This window comes from Paramisgurnus dabryanus, chromosome 24, assembly GCF_030506205.2.
Source record: "Paramisgurnus dabryanus chromosome 24, PD_genome_1.1, whole genome shotgun sequence".
Classification (NCBI taxonomy): Eukaryota; Metazoa; Chordata; class Actinopteri; order Cypriniformes; family Cobitidae; genus Paramisgurnus; species Paramisgurnus dabryanus.
Genome location: NC_133360.1, coordinates 27,057,581 through 27,074,943, shown reverse-complemented (window position 1 = coordinate 27,074,943; position 17,363 = coordinate 27,057,581). Strand labels below are relative to the sequence as shown.

The 17,363-nt window shown below is 36.2% G+C and overlaps 1 protein-coding gene across 5 annotated transcripts; it reads right to left on the bottom strand.

Moving 5' to 3' along the window:
- Positions 1–12,091: 12,091 nt before the first annotated feature.
- Positions 12,092–16,731, bottom strand: LOC135741092 (sialoadhesin-like). Of its 5 annotated transcripts, none has more exons than XM_073813500.1 (7): positions 16,631–16,731; positions 14,832–14,905; positions 14,154–14,501; positions 13,865–14,080; positions 13,405–13,728; positions 13,000–13,212; positions 12,092–12,444 (listed from the first exon to the last, which is right to left on the bottom strand). In XM_073813500.1, exons 2-7 carry the CDS (start codon positions 14,875–14,877, stop codon positions 12,419–12,421), a joined length of 1,173 nt encoding a protein of 390 aa, XP_073669601.1. In that variant the 5' UTR covers positions 14,878–14,905; positions 16,631–16,731; the 3' UTR covers positions 12,092–12,418. The 5 variants fall into 5 exon arrangements, with proteins under 5 accessions (XP_073669601.1, XP_065115824.1, XP_073669600.1 ...); XM_065259752.2 differs by lacking the exon at positions 16,631–16,731 and adding an exon at positions 15,197–15,336; XM_073813499.1 differs by lacking the exon at positions 16,631–16,731 and having other exon boundaries at positions 13,000–13,209; positions 14,832–14,929.
- Between the last annotated feature and the right edge of the window lie 632 nt (positions 16,732–17,363).

The following is a 17,363-nucleotide window of genomic DNA, read 5'->3' as shown; positions in this document are numbered from 1 at the left end:
TGTGTGGCTGCGTAAAAAAATTCTCATGCAAATAACGATTAAAATATTTTCATTTTAATAAATATTTTCAAGTTTGTTGTGTGGCTGTATTACATTTATTTTATGTAAATAATAATTAAAATATTTTCATAAGAAACCTTAATGTATATGAACTTGATTTGTAAGAGTACTTTGGGGTTGGACCTTGGTTGCGTTTCTTGGGTTCGATTTCAAAGCCCCCAAACCCTTACATGGGTGAGGGTGGACGCAGCGATGTCCTCTGCTGGCGTCAGGTCATGTGTGGAGGCAGATCCACCTCCCGTTACACGGCGTGCCCGATTTATGCTGGCAAGCTTGGGATTCCCCCGTCTCCTGACATCATTGTAGCGCTTGGCGCAACGATGGGGATGCCAGCTGATGAGACTGTGGCTATTTCCTCTCACGCCTGTTTAACCAACGCTGATTTGGGCGGGTTTCTCCTATCCCCATACAAAACAACTTCTCTGTCTTTGACTGCTCTTACAAGAACGTCGGTCTCCTCGGCTGTGAACCGCTCCTGGCGTACGCCTGGTAAATCCGTCATAATAATAGCAACCCGCCATGGAACTTGCGCCCTTGCGTTTAAAGGGAATGTTGGATAGCGTTCTGATCGGTTTATTTGACGTTACGCCCAAACCACACCTATGAATAATGAACCTCCTTCAGACCAACCCCTTATTGATTTGCGCCCGGCGCAAGAGTTATTTCTCACGCCGGGAAAATAGCAACAGCACCCAAGATCCGCCCACAAACTCACTTGCGCTTTGCCCTTCGTACTTGCATTTCAGATCGTTAAAATAGGGCCCTTTATATGAACTGAGAGAGAGCGAGAGAGAACCCAGATGGAGGAGGTCTTCTGATTGGTCAGTTTGAATCTATCATGTTGGGTTTAGTCACATGGTCAAAGAAAGAAGATAAAAGATAAAAGTGTCTTCTGTCTGTTTCTTCTTTTTGCACTAATCCTTCTTTGTTCTGGTCTTCATGAGCTCTGCTCTTGGGTTCTGTTCATTTTCTATGCTTTTCTTTTTTACTTAAGCTCTGTGGTTCAGGCCATTAGGCCTAGATTTCAGTTTTCAATGGATATGTTTACATGCACAAAATTTTGTCAATCCGACTGAATTTGATACGTTTGAAGGTTACGACATTACAGCTTACATGCACCCTAAACATTAAACCAAAAATTCACAGCCCAAATACCAATAACTAATAAACAAAATCCTTTCATCTTTAACCTGCATGAAAAAACAACAACCGTGGAGACAGTTTAAACAGTAGCCGAAAAAAGCAAAGGACTTGGCAACCCTACCCAGCGCACCGCATCTCTTGTCGAGTTCACGCTTTATCTCTGGATAAATGTATAAAGCTGAGTTGGAGAAAGTTGTTTTAAGACGTTTTCAGATATAGGCAATGAAAATACAATTTTCAAAAGGCTTTTTGTCCTAATGTTATGAAAGTATTCATGAATGCTGCAGAATGTACAGCACGTGACATCATAATAATGCATGGCCATTGCCTTACTATTGCATGTTTCTGTGACGAGAATTATGTGAGAGTAAATAAGAGATAAAAAAAGAGATAAATATAAGACGTAAACTTGAACACAACATTTAATGTTCTGCACATGTGACCAATTTATTTTTGCATCCGATTGAGTATAATATTCTAGCAATGCTCTCCCACATATTTTGCTATCGTAACTGCGCTTATTTCCATTTAAAAAGGGTGATAATTGACAAGAAATACTTGCTGTTAACATTTCTCAGTCATTTCAGCGTTCATACAGACTGAACCACTGTAGTGAATCCACCCTTACAAACACAAAGCAGTAAATTACATGTAAAGCGTCTGTGGGAAAACAACTTTGTGGTTACATTCTGGGCTCTCCAGCTTGTCTTTACACTGTCAAAAAATTATTTTTTATTTGAACTATTTACATACCTCAGATGTATTAATGTGTACCTTTGAGATACTTATATGGACTGTCAATGTAGAAATAAAGTTTACTTTTGAAAGGGCACTGCCCCGGTGACAGCTTCTACATTTTCTTGTTTGAATAATTAAGGTTTGTATGACTCTTGTCTTATATCACTGTCTTAATGCAGTAAACAACACTGATGCTTTTCCCAAATGTCCAACAAGCACAAAACTGTCTTCTACTCAAAAGTGTTCATACCTTGAATGTGTAACAGCAGGATCAATGATGAGAGTCTGGAGTTCATGATGTAGTTTTGTAGAAAGTCACATAAGACCCAAAACTCTTTTCTTATTCCTGAGAGAAAACAAAACATCATTGTGACGCTCAATTCATCAGACAGTTATTACAGTAAAATAAAACACTACTAACATGCTTGTTTTTTGTAACATTTCAAAGATTCAATACATATACATGTGTATACATACGTACTCGTGGAGATCTCTGACTTCAACCGGTTTGTAAAGTTGTGTCAATATCTGAAGTTGTGGTAGATCATTTAATGATCTGATTATCGTACTCAAGCGGATGTTAAAGAAAGACTCTCCTCCACTTATTGACACTTTTCATAGCATAAGAAGAAGGAAAGCATTTCATAACATGCTTGAATTTTACATAATCGGACAACTATTCTTATCTTTACTTGTAGCTGTTATTTGTTGGAGAGTCCTGTAAACAGTGGCGTGTTTACCATTTTGGGGGCCATAAAGAAAGTCCAAGGAACTGGAGCCCCACATTCCCCAACATTGACTGAAGGGTTTTCATTTGAATTGCACAACAGTAATATTGAGTATATAGAATTAAGTTGGACATATAAAAACAGATTTATTTTATTTTAAACTGCTTAACATAACATAATATAAGACAAAAAATCCACCAGCCTTCCTTTGTACAGAAAAATATTTTCAAGCCCCTCTCAGATCTATCCTTTGCTTGCAAATTCCTTCTAGGATGTATTTAAAACAATGTAATTTATACAGTACTGCAACTTCAGTCTGTGATCTTACTAAAAAAACTAAATAAGAAAAAAATGTGAAGCATTAGATTACGATTCAGACTGATCTAACAAACTGAACTAACAAACACCAGCAATGAACGTTGTAAGTTGGTTATTGCCTGGATTTGTAATGGGAATCACATAGATCTCATTTTCATATTGCAGAAACAAACTTACTGTGAGATACAACAAGCATATAGACGCCACTGCCTGTAAAAGATGTCTCTTATCTTTACTTCATCTTTTATGTCTTCAGCAGAAAAAAAATCTAATCATTAATCTTCATCTTTTTACTGCTAGTGCTCTTATTCTTGAGCAACAGTCTCAACTCCATTCACAGGACAGATTATGTTTTATATCTTTATAAACCTGTTCCTCTTTTATCATTAAACCCCTTCGAAGCGTCTGCAGCAGGCACTTATTTTGACATTACACGTGATACACATAAGTTTACATGATGGGCGGACACATATTTTGAAATGACGAACCACACACATGATGAGCTACATACATGTTGTGACGAGCTTCGCATTGTGCGCCCTCGAAAAAACTGTCCAAAACACATTATTTATAAAACATTATTAAAAAATTGTACTGATGTTCATTTATTCCCTATGCACACATTCGCTCCCTTCGGATTTTAATCTCACTTAAGATGCTGGAATATCGTGTTAAGTTCACTTACTGTAAACACAAAATGTGTCATCATTTACTATCATGTTGTTACAAACCTGTATTATTATTAGTATTATTTGATGAACACGAAGGAAGATAGTTTGAGTAATGTTTGAAACCAAACCGATGCTGAGGCCCCATTGACTTCCAAATTCAGAAAAAAATAATACTATGGGGTCTCTGATCGGTTTATTTTAAATAAAAGCAATTAAAATAAAAGCATCTTTCAAACATATAAACATAACACAAATATATAAATATATTTTTTTATTCTGCAGACACAGATTAAAGATTAGGAAAGGAAACGCAGCTGCAAAATCAGTGTCCTGTTCTTGAATCAGCATAAAAACTTGATCGGCTTTGCCACAAACCACCCACTTAAACAGGATGAGACTGTGTGATAGACATATCTGCCCAGAAAACCAGTTTATACCAGCTTCAGTTTAATACTAGATTAGACTGGTAAGCAAAACACATCATATCAGAGACAACCTCAAAAACAAGTGTAAAATTCACAACATAAACTTCAGTTCATGACACGGCTTTTTAATTTCAAAATGTTATCCAATTATTTTTTAACAAAAGATAAAGAAAACAAAAATAGTAAAGGCTCTTATGATCAATAGCATCACGTTAGTCTTTATAAATGTGTTTAGTAAATACAGCATTATTATGAGCAGTTGAAGTTGTAGTAGATCATTTAATGATCTTATCTCATTTTCTCGTACTCAAGCGGATGTTAAAGAAACTCTTTTTGACATTTTTCATAGCATAAGAAGAAGGAAACCTTTTCATAACATGCTTGGACTTTACATATTTTGACAACTATTACATACTATTATATTAAAAGTTAATTTATAGCTGTTAATTATTGCTGAGTCCTGTAAAAGATGTCTCTTATCTTTACTTCATCTTTTATGTCTCCAGCAGAAAAAAATCTAATCATTAATCTTCATCTTTTTACTGCTAGTGCTCTTATTCTTGAGCAACAGTCTCAACTCCATTCACAGGACAGATTATGTTTTATATTTTTATAAACCTGTTCCTTTCATTACTAATAATCTGCATATGTTTTATACTCCACACGACCAGCGAACTGATGAACCTCACGCAGATTCTTTAATTTCCAAGCATTAATGTTTGACAGATGTCAGGATGTTTTCTCTACTGTATCTCCAGTGGGATGTGAGTATGAAGAGTGAATATCTACTGTTGATCCCACTAAAGCACAAACTCTTCTAGAGGTGTAATTCACACCCCAACAGCTACAAGACATAAAACTTCAACATTACTCCAGTAAGGTCCTGTCCCAAATAGCGCACTTCATGTGTACTTTCGGTCTCGTGGCCTTAAATTGTGCACGCTCGCTTAGTCTTTGACTCCGTTGGGTGTCCCATCTGTCATTTTATGCTCCAAAGTCCACACTGCTGCAGGCTTCATGCACTTTAACTACCCAGAAGTCCTTGCGAAAGAGCAATCAGACCAATCAGACGACGGATGGGAGGAGTGATGGGCAACTTCTCTTCTTATTTTCAACGTGATGCTCGAGTCTGTCCCGAAATACGACTCTAGTGCACCGTTGTGTGCAAGCCAGGGTCCCTAAAGTCTGCACTACATGATGTCATCAAAGTGTGGACTCTGAGGAAGTCCACAAGTCCAGGGTGTGTCATTTGGGACAGGGCCGCAGGGGAGCCGTCATCCTCCATTGTGAAGAAATAAATGTGCAAATTCACATGCTGTAGTACTTTAGTCATATTTACAGAAAGTCTCGTTCCAAGACTGATAACACATCATTTAACTTAAGTAATTTCAGTGTACACTTTATACAAGATAAAACAGATTAACATGAAAATTTTACTGAAATGTCAAGAACAAATAGGCCTACATGGCAAATATGAATATCAATAAACATTTAACACACAAATAAGAGCTCTGTCAGGTAAGAAATAAAACACAGTGCTGAAATCAATGTAAGTTTGCTACATAAAGTACTGTATATATAATATGATGGTTATTTTCATAATATTATGTCATGGAAGCGTTAACACGTGTTTGACCAGCAGATGTCAGCAAATAGCAAATATCCTATTTTAAAAAACATCTTAACAAACTATATATTGTTGGTAAGCTCATCATATTTCAAGGCCATCTGATTGTAGAAATTATGTAGTGACAGTAATTTAGTCACTGAACCCATAATAATGCATATTAATAATTATATATTCATAACAATAATATCCTATTATAAATCCACAAAAATCATGACAACCTTTAAACCATTAGATATATATGGCTTTAAGAAATTGTGTCCATATTTCAAAACCTTTTAGTATTAATGTAATGAAAGTAATTTATTATTATTTGTGACATATGAGGCTTTGTTGGTAAAATACTATTGTGCAGATATGCAGCAGTGGTTTGTTAATGTCTGTCAGTTTTAACTCTTGATAGATGATCCCATAATCTCAGTTGCTTCATTTTTCTAAATGCACATATGGCACTTGCTAGCAGCCTCTTCAGTATAATGTATTTATATAGAGTCTGAAACTCTTTTAAAGAATGAAGTCTTTTATTTTTCAGTAAGCAGTGGCTGACAGGAGGAGCAAAAGATTCAGAAAATAACCATTGAAGGTTGAACATTTGCTTGAAAAGGGAAATGAAAGGCAAAATCACAAAAAGTATGTAAAATGGCTAGTAACAGAAAACCTAACATTTAAATACATTTTTTTGTTATGCTTGGGCAGCTGTGCAAAACTCTTGAGCAGGATGGCGGCAGAGGTTTCCTGAGGTGTCCTGGAAAATATTTATCACCCAACAAGTATTAGTATTAAGTTGCCAGTATGCACTCATTGGCTTAATGGAGTTTAAAAATACAACAAACTGTACCATGCTGTGATCCGAAAAACTTAATGGAGTAATTATACACTTTTTTATAATACTACAGTGATATTTAAAAACATAAAACCGTTCAACATGATTTCTACCCAAATCTGACATTGTGCAGTTAAAATCACCACCCAATATTAAGTTTGGGTAAAAATTCTTTCCAAAAGTTGCTCTTACATTTAAAATCCTACCCTTGATTATCTCATAAATCTGATATGAGTGTGGAGTAAAACTCTTAGTAAAAAGAATAGCTCCTCCTTCACTAAGTGAGGTGATGTGACTTAACACAGACACCCCGTCCCACTCTCCTGTCCAATCAGCAGCATTCCTTGAATCACAATGGCTGAATCCCAAACCGCCTACTTCCATACTATTTAGTATGTAAAAAGCGCTACTTTGCATACTATATAGTATGGAAGTAGGCGGTTTGGGATTCAGCCTGTGTGTCTCTTGCAACATGGCAACATCAATTTTTCTTTGCTTAATCACTTGAAACAGTTCTGCCCTCTTTTCCATTTCCCTTGCTCCATTAACATTTACTGTTGCAATATTTACTTCCGCCATAGTTAAAGAAAAAGAAAAAAAACAAGAAAAAAACAACACTCTGTACACAAACATCACATCTAAAAAAGCTCTATTAGGCTTTATCACTACCTCCATTAACATTGTCAGAAGTGAGCTTCGTCACTATTTTCTTGAGTCTATAAATCTCTTTGTTTGTAAACAACCCTTCTGACATAAAGTGTCTTTTCCACAACTGCTTTAAGTCAAGAAAAACTGCTTTACACAAACCCCACTCTTGTTTTTGGTAGCCCTAAGAAAGAGTTTGATCTCATCAACTTCATAAGTGTAGTTAGAAAAATCAATCTAAGACAAACTGATGCTAGAATCAGAAGATTCATTGCCACTTTCCATTTCGTCTTCATCAAACACATCCTCTACTTCTGCTTCTTTAGCTCTGACATTTTGTGAATCACCAGATTTTTTCCTTTTAGAAGGAACTTTAAACATAGTTTATTCCGTCTCTGTCACCATTTCAGGGTTATTCCAATGCAAATTAACAGAAACAGTAAAGTCACTATCATTATCACTGTATCTGTATTAACACCAGTTAATAGTTTTAAAGGCTTCGGTATTCGAGCAACTTTCATTAATTACGCTCTCACTTATCTGAATCACCACACTTTCATTCACGGGCAGGTTTTCTACTGCTCTTTCCTCCGCTATACTATCATCCGCCATAGGTGGATCAACGTTTGAGGGTCCAGCCTGCACTACTTTGCCAACATTAACAACAGCCAGCGAGTTTGTCTTTGTCTTTACCCGGACAAGCGCGAAATAAATGTCCTATTTCCCCACAATTGAAACATTTAAAAACATAGACTTGAAGAAACGTCTATACATATATTTTGGGCAGTTTTTGCCTCTTTTCAATAGTGATGTTAGGGGAGGACAGGAAAGTACAGGGAGGAGAGAGGGGTATGGGATCGGCAAATAACCACGAGCAGGGAATCGGACTCGGGTCGCCGAAAGTGTGAAAGCATCACATGTTGGAGCGCTGCTCACTACACCATCGGCTCTGACTACATGAAGGCTTTTAGTGTAACCAATTAAATTGTAACTTTAAGTCTGTGCTGTTATTAAAGCATTTTATTTACAAATCTGTTATTTAGTTTTGATTTAATGCTAATACGTAAACTCTACATATCAATGCAATATATTTATATTCTAGCAATCCTCTCCCTCATATTTTGCTATCATAACTGAGCTTATTTCTGTCACCGATATAAATTACAGAAGGGTGATAATTGACAAGAAGTTCTTGCTGTTAACATTTCTCAGTCATTTCAGCTTGTAAAAAATTTCAGTTTAGCTAAATGTAGGTAGTGAGGTGAAGGGGTGGGTTTGCGATAATTCCGGAGAATGAGGGTAAGGAGTCTTGATTATTTATAGAGCTGGTACTAAGTTGTTGTGTTGATTAGTGATTGATAACCAGCTGTGTTCATTGCTCAATGATCGAGAGCCAGCTGTGTTCATTGACTGATCAGCTCCTCCCAAACATTGTTTATAAAACATCATGTCCTAATATGAACTATTTACATACCTCAGATGTATCAATATGTACCTTTGAGATACGCACTGTTTATGTAGAAATAAAGTTTACTTTTGAAAGGGTATTGCCCAAGTTACAGCTTCTAGATTTTCTTGTTTGAATAATTAAGGTTTGTACTGACTTTTGACTTATATCACTGTCTTAATGCAGTAAACAACACTGATGCTTTTCCCAAATGTCCAACAAAAGCACAAAACTGTCGTCTACTCAAAAGTGTTCATACCTTGAATGTGTAACAGCAGGATCAATGATGAGAGTCTGAAGTTCATGATGTAGTTTTGTAGAAAGTCACATAAGACCCAAAACTCTTTTCTTATTCCTGAGAAAAAACAAAACATCATTGTGACGCTCAATTCATCAGACAGTTATTACAGTAAAATAAAACACAACTAACATGCTTGTTTTTCATAGCATTTCAAAGATTCAATACATATACATGTGTATACATACGTGCTCGTGGAGATCTCTGACTTCAACCGGTTTGTAAAGTTGTGTCAATATCTGAAGTTGTGGTAGATCATTTAATGATCTGATTATCGTACTCAAGCGGATGTTAAAGAAAGACTCTCCTTCACTTTTTGACACTTTTCATAGCATAAGAAGAAGGAAAGCATTTTATAACATGCTTGAATTTGACATAATCTGACAACTATGCTTATCTTTACGTGTAGCTGTTATTTGTTGGAGAGTCCTGTAAACAGTGGCGTGTTTACCATTTTGGGGGCCCTAAAGAAAGTCCAAGGAACTGGAGCCCCACATGCCCCAACATTGCCTGAAGGGTTTTCATTTGAATTGCACGACAGTAATATTGAGTATATAGAATTAAGTTGGACATATAAAAACAGATTTATTTTATTTTTAACTGCTTAACATAACATGGTATAAGACAAAAAACTTGTTCCACCGGCCTCCCTTTGTACAGAAAAATATTTTCAAGCCCCTCTCAGATCTATCCATTGCTTGCAAATTCCTTATAGGATGTGTGAGGATTTGACAATGAACAAGAGAACCCAAGCGCAGACGATGTCGGGGAAAGTGAACATTTATTAACATGAAACACAGAAAACAAAAACCCACGAGGGGGCAACTCAACACTAGTGATGTTAGGTTCTCGAACGAATCGTTCTTTCGAGCCGGTTCTCAGGAAGTAACCGGTCGAGCCGGTTCACAAATCGAACTGAATCGAACTTTAGTTTTGGGCATAGGTTCCGGGTTGATGACGCAGGACGCACAGCCGAAATAGCACGTCGAACTAAAAAAGAACCGAACGAAGATTGTCGATGATTGCCGAGGCGAGGATTGCCGATGATTCTGACGGATGAGTTGCTGACACTGCGTGTGAATCACAGAGGATTTGAACGAGCCATTCTTGTTTTATTAGTTTCTTGATATGCTTGTTTTATTAAAAAGCTTTAGTTTTAGTACGATTTATTGTGCATGCAAATCATATTGTAGTTGTTTAGGGAAGACCAATGAGTTTAAAAGAACAAGTTTATTTATTCTTTATACTTACACATCCGCAATTGTGCACCAGTGTCTTTTTCTTATTCAAGTTGTAGGCTAGTCAAAACTGGGATCTGGCATTTACAATCCGCGATTGAAACTGTGAACACAAACATTACTAACTTGTGAATGAAAGGCAATAAATCAGCTATGCCTTCACAAAAACTACTTTTTATTTGAATGTTTTAATGTGTTGACACAAACGACCTTATTTGAATGTTTCATTGATACAAGTAATTAGAAAATAAATGCGTAGCAATGTCATTTCTTGATGACATCAGCAACCGTTGAATCGGCTTTTTGAACCGGTTCAATGAGCCGAACTGTCCGAAAAGAGCCGGTTCGCGGAAATGAATCGGACTTTGCATCACTACTCAACACTAAACATGATATACAAAATACTAACATGACATACTAGACTTTGATATAAAACAAGACTGAAATCAAACATGAACTCAACAAAGTACAACACATCTTTACACAATGAACCAGCACAAGATAAGAGACAAGAGGAGATTAAATAGGGGAAAACTAAACAAGATAACAAGGGCAACACAGGTGAATGGGATAAACTGATGATGAATAATTAACAAGGAGAACAAGGGGGCGGGGACTAGGACAAGACACCAGAGGCACATGACCCAATATACAAGGCCATGAGCCTCCACATGGAACAAGAGACTGTCAGAACCCTGCCATCACGATAAAACATAAATATAAAAGAAGACTCTTATGGCAGAGTCCTGACAGGATGGATTTAAAACAATGTAATTTATACACTACTGCAACTTCAGTCTGTGATCTTTCTAAAAAAACTAAATAAGAAAAAAAGGTTAGATTACGATTCAGACAAACACCAGCATTGAACGTTGTAAATTGGTTATTGCCTGGATTTGTAATGGGAATCACATAAATCTCATTTTCATGTTTTAAGATTTGTCAGTGCAGCTGTTTTCTGTTACGACAACTCAAACAGGCATCTTAATGTTGGAATAAACTTCAGCTCTGTCTGGCTTTAACATAGCAACTTTTTCAACCCTGTTAACAGGCGTCTTGCAGATGCCTTTGTGGCAGCTAGACGGAGGACAGAGTCCTGGAGTTTTATGATTGACGATTTACTGCTTTTTAGTAACATCTGTAATGTGGTGTTAACATGCGCTAAAACCAAAATGAGTCATGAAGTGAACGAAGAGAACCCTTTGACCGTGCTTTCATTTTATCATGATTTGTCAACCCCTTCTGTGAAACCTATTAAGTCCAAGATAGAAAGAAGATTAAACAAGTTTCAGGGAAATCTCTCAAATATATGCTAGAGTTACAAAAGAAGCAGAGGAGGCTGAGAGACGTCTCTTTTATAGGCTTTTATTTTAGATACTTTTTGTCATAATAATCTTCTGTATCGAAATCAGCAAATGGTTCTTTCTTTTAGTGTATGGAGGACAGGTTTAACAATGGGACAATCTAAACTTTGGGCAGGTCATCTGGGACGACTCAAAATGTGTCACATAATTAGTAATCATTTTTTTCTGGCCAGGTTTGACTAAAGATATAGTTGAGTTTACAAGACTTCGCCAGTACACTGCTCATCGATGCCCTACAAAAGATGCACTAAAGCCTTTGCCAGTATTATGAGTGCCATTTTAATAAATATTGACCCACTATAGAGGAGTAAGGCTGGTAATAAACATATGTTGGACATTTCTGAGACGTTTTCCTTTTAAAGAACTTTAAAGCCCAATCTGTAGCTTTCTGTTTGTTTCAGTTATTTGTGTGTAAAGCGTTGTGGATGTTTATGAGAAGACTTATGGTTTATTTACTGCTTTAGGTCAAGTGACAATTATACAATGCAAACATATGAAATAACAATATGGAGTTCGTCATGTGTTATAAATCATCATACTCATAAATGGTACAACCACAAATAATGTATTGTAACTGTTGTAATGATTATTTATTAGACAATACAACATACAGTATAATAATGTTTATTATAAGGGAATATACCTGCAATAATGCATTATAAACACAGACTTCATAGAAAGTGTTACCACATACTGCAGTCAAAACAGAAAACAGAGAAATATATTCAAAAGATAACATTTATCTGATGATTATGAATGTCTTAATACAAATATAATATGTGGATAAATATCTCAGAAAGGCAGGAACCAAAAAGCTTTATTAAAACATTTACAGTAGTAAACCTTCAGAAAGCCAAGCCATGTTTTAATCAGTATCCTACAGTTTTATGTATTTAAGCATTTGTTTTGTCCATTGGATCTGAAAAAAAAGACACAAACTCAGTTATATTCAGAAAAGGCAGAAGATTCAGAATTTGACTTTTCTGTGATTCTCAGATTTCAGTCTCACTGCAGCCGTTATCACAGCGCTACTCAGCAAATAACCATCATGACAGCTGTGTGCATATTTTCAAAATAACACAAAAGTTCTGAGTGATGCGCTATGACGTTCAGTGCCACTGACAGCGCTAAAACACTTTCACTTTTGGTTGTGTTAATACATTTAAAGCAAGTATGCTTGCACACGCACTGATGAGGACGAGCTCGATATGAGGTTGCTCTGTGGTAGTGTGGGAGGGGCATAAAAATTGAAAACATTCGAAATCATCTCAATCCTCCAGAGTTGCCGACTGTAGCTTTAAAAAGTTACTTCAGTTGGTAACTAAAACTACTTAAAATTTCACTTGAATTTCACAACAAGAAACAACTTAATTTTTTAGGTATTACCAACTGAAGTTATTTTTTAAGTTGATCCAACTGTTTACTTTTTACAGTGTAACAGTAAAGTCAGATGTATGATGAGATGTTGTGTTACCTCTTACAGAACAGGAATACTCGTGTTGCTCCTCACTGCTGATTGAGTCCAGGTACAGCTTGTTTAATAATCTCAATCCATCTGTTACCTGTTGTCCATTCTTATACCAGATGTAAGTATGTTTGCTATCCAGAGTGCATTTAGTTGAACAGCTTAATATCACTTTTTCTCCATCTATCACAAGGTCTGGGCTGGTTATCACCTCTGTATCTTCTGAGATTTCATAAAACAGTGTTCACATAAACTAATTTTTCAAGTTGGGCCTCATATTTTTGATTTAGCTCGATTGATAAAGCATGGTCTAAACCTCTAATCACAGTCGTGTTGATATCAGACTCCTACTCGAGCTACAATGCTTCAGTATAATGAGTGCTGCACTACAGAGAGTTTATTATGAGCAGTTACCTGTAACAATAAGAAGGACTCCAGGATTACCAGAAACTTCTTTTGATGTGTTAGTGATGATGTTGAACTGATATTCTCCAAAGTCTCTCCTGCTGACACTTTTTATTCTCAGTGTGTTTCCCAGATACTCCACACGACCAGCAAACTGAGGATCCTCATGCAGATCTCTGAATTCCCCATGATAAATGTTACGCCAGTATGTTTTCTTTGCTGTATCTCCAGTGGGATGTGAGTATGAAGAGTGAATATCTACTGTCGATCCCACTAAAGCACAAACTTCTGTAGAGGTGTAAGTCACACCCCAACAGCTATTGTTAGAAACACCTGAAAGAGTCACAAAATACTGCTGTAACATTCACAATCAATTACAAACACACTAATACTGTATATGAATCAACATGAAAACTGCAATGTTTGTTCTTCCATTTTAATTTTAATATTTTATAAATGTCAGACTCACACACGGATGAAGAGGGTGATGAAAAAGACACAGAGCAGGAATAACTGTCAGTGTTTCCACTGTATGACACAAAAATGCTTTGGGCGTCTGTTACCGGTAATTGTTGTCCATTCTTGTACCAGTCGTATTTATATTCAGATGTGAAAGGGCAGGAGGAATCACAGCTCAGTTTTACTCGCTGTCCTGTAGATTCAGGATTCATCTTCACCTGTAAACCTAAATAATGAAAACCTTACATTAGATGAGAAATGAAAAGAGTTGAACTGGACTGATGAGAATGTAAATGTACCTGAGACTGTTAGATTGACTGTGACTGAGCTGAGATGTTTAACTCCATCCTTCATAATGATCATGAGCTGATATTCTCCACTGTCTCTCTCTATCAGATGTGTTATTGTGAGCTCTGATTTATCTTCAGTGGTCCCCTGATACACTCGTCTTGAGTAATCTGAATCTACAGTCAAATCTTCAGGTTCATCTTTGTTTCTCCAGTTTGTTCTCTGTTTCTGACTGAACCAGAACCCAGTTGTGATGTTGATGTTTGAGTAAGAGCACTTCACTGTAAACTTGTCCCATTCCACAGCACAAACATGCAGTTTATCACAGGTTACATTAAAGTTATCCAATGTTAGGAACCCTGAAGAAGAAACCGTAACATTAATAATATTTGTAGCTTATCTGTATTTAACTTCATTAAAATTACAGAGTGAGATGAGAGATTCAGACAGTCCTGTAAGGATATGAACCCTGATTCATCAGTTTTGTTCTCAAACAAAAATCTAAGTTCAGTTTTAAATATACAAACTCACTTTAAACATTTTAGAGACTGATCCAAACGGAGAATCCAGCCTTTGGAGTACAGCGATGTAAATTAAATTAGACTAAACTAGTTTAAAATCTGACATACTTTTAACAAATATATAATGAATTGAAGTATTTCAGTATAACAACAAACTGTGTTTCATACCTTGAATGTGTAACAGCAGGATCAGTGATGAGAGTCTGAAGTTCATGATTTCTCTTTGTAGAAACTCACACCAGCTACAAAACATTAAACAAGAACTTTTCTTATTGCTGAAAAAAACACAATTAGTTTGACTGTGACTTTCTCAATCGGATGCAAAAATACGTTGTGCACATGCGCAGAACATTTGCGCTCCAAGTTCATGTATTATATTTATGAATCTCGTCACAGAAACACGCAACAACAACAGCATTAATGGGGTCACGCGCTGTACTAAATTCTGCAGCGTTTGTGTTTACTTTTAAAACATTAGGCTACTTAAAGCAATATAATAGAGTTGTGACTTTTGAAAAGTGTGTTTTCATTACCTATATCGGAAAACTTCTTAAGAACAACTCCAACTCAGTTTTGACTTTTATACAGAGTAAAGCGTGAACTCCAACGAGAGATGCTGTCGCAAGCGTAGCGTTGCCAAATCCTCTGCTTTTTTCGAGTTTAGATTTGGGATACTGTTTAAACTGTTTCCACCAGTTTTTTTTTTTCTGCGGGTTAAAGATTAAATGATTTCGTTGATAAGTTATTGGTATTTGGTCTGTGAATAGTCATTGTGATTCTTTTGGGCTAGTTTTGAACGTCCAGTCGGATGGTTTTGAAACGTGAGTCTGGCAACCCTGGCTTTGCTTGCGCAGACTTTCGGTTCAGATTCTATATAATGTACATGTAAACGAACATTTAAATCAGATTGCAATGTTTAGGGTGCATGCAAACTGTATCGTCGTGAGTGAGTGATCTTTATTGACATAATATATATTGTACAAAGAATGAATAAATAAATAAATACATAAAATGACTTTGTACAATTATCAGTCAAAAGGATAGACACAATAATCCATTAGGCTTATTTCCATTGTGGTCCTCCAAAATGTGTGCATTACAAGATGCGTGTAAATGTTTAAAAATGTAGGGATATGGGTTAAGCATTTGTAAGTTAAATGTTATTATATATTTTGAATATGCGGATGATTAAAACAAAAAATAAAACCATAAAACGTGGACAAAACATCCCCAGAAACGTACCACATAAAACAAAAATGGAAAATACAGTACATACAATAACACTACTACTGTCTACTACTCAGCCAGTGCTTTAGGGTTGACTTAAAATGATTAGTATTGTCTGTTAACTTTAAGGCTGCTGGTAACGCATTCCATATGACTGCTGCTGAATACATAAAAGATCCCTTGCCCTTTCAACTTTTAAATCTGCATAAAACAAAATCAGTGGTACTACCCCTTGTTGAATAGCTGTGTACAGCATTAACCCTAGAAAAATAGTTACAAAGATATGTAGGTATTTGATTTTTAACTATTCTATGTACCATACACATTTTTATATATGTTACTCTTTCTTCTAGTTTAAGCCACTAACGGCTACTAAAATGAGCTGGGTTGAGGTGTGTGTGCGGGTGTAGTTTTAAAATAAGCCTCACTTATTTGTTTTGTGATGTCTGCAACTTCTGTTTGAAAATTTTAGGAATGGTTGTGTACCATGAAGTGCAGGCATAATCAAAACACACATTTATAACGATTTCAATCTTATTAAATTTAGTCGGATTGACAAATTTTGTGCATGTAAACATAGCCATTGTGAAAAAAATATCTAGAACTAGCTAGCAACCTCCCCAGAAAAGTGTATATATATCTAGTTATCAGTAAATGGTCAGTGAGATAAACTTTTAGGAACATTTTAATTGTAAACTTAATTGTTAAACTAAACATTATAAAAGCTGTTTTAAGTTTACCTTAGTAACTCTTAACAAAAGTCTAGATGGTGGATGATCACGAGATGATGCCTGCAGGGTCAGGGGAAAATCTGCCCCGACAAAAGGTTGCACAACGTTTATTTAACAAAAACAGTGATGCGTTGAACACTCTGTTGTGATGACGCAAGAGTTGCAACTACGGTAGCTGAGAGGCCATTCTTTGTCTTCTTTTTAAAATGTTTCTGAAGCCTGATGAAATCATTATAAATGTGTGTTTAATACTGTAAAATACCCTCGATGTTACAGTCACTGACCTTGCTGTCCAGAATGAAAGACAACTTTCCAACTTGAACCCATTTTGCGAGCTGTCTCTTTACTACCGCGTGGTTTTATACATCTTGCCGCTGATTATGCCGACATTTCTGACACACCCACCAAACAAGAGAAAATGCATCTAAAACCTGCTGCACACCGTTTCTAGGAAATATGTCGTTCAACCCGGAAACCGTAGCAAAATGTTGCACCTGTGTGAGCTTGAACGTGCCCCTGGGTATCTTCCATCCATTCCATATCCGTTTTAAAATCAAAAATAGAAAACGATCAACCAGTTGTATTTTCATTTATCGTTTCGATTTATGAAATGAAAAAAGAAAACTAGGAATTGATAGGCTACATTTTTCTATTTTGTTGCTCAGTTCTTACTGAGAAAAGTCTTTAGTCACGTTCACATTATAACTATATAGGCTACATTTATATCACACACGCAACATAC

What these genes read in the sequence shown, in the direction of transcription:
- LOC135741092 (XM_073813498.1), bottom strand. Translation starts at nt 14,916, where the DNA reads ATGTTTTGTAGCTGGTGTGAGTTTCTACAAAGAGAAATCATGAACTTC. An exon ending in ATCACCCTCTTCATCCGTGT is followed by an intron (nt 13,729 to 13,864) that starts GTGAGTCTGACA and finishes TGACTCTTTCAG; the next exon opens with GTGTTTCTAACAATAGCTGT. An exon ending in AGTCCTTCTTATTGTTACAG is followed by an intron (nt 13,213 to 13,404) that starts GTAACTGCTCAT and finishes ATGAAATCTCAG; the next exon opens with AAGATACAGAGGTGATAACC.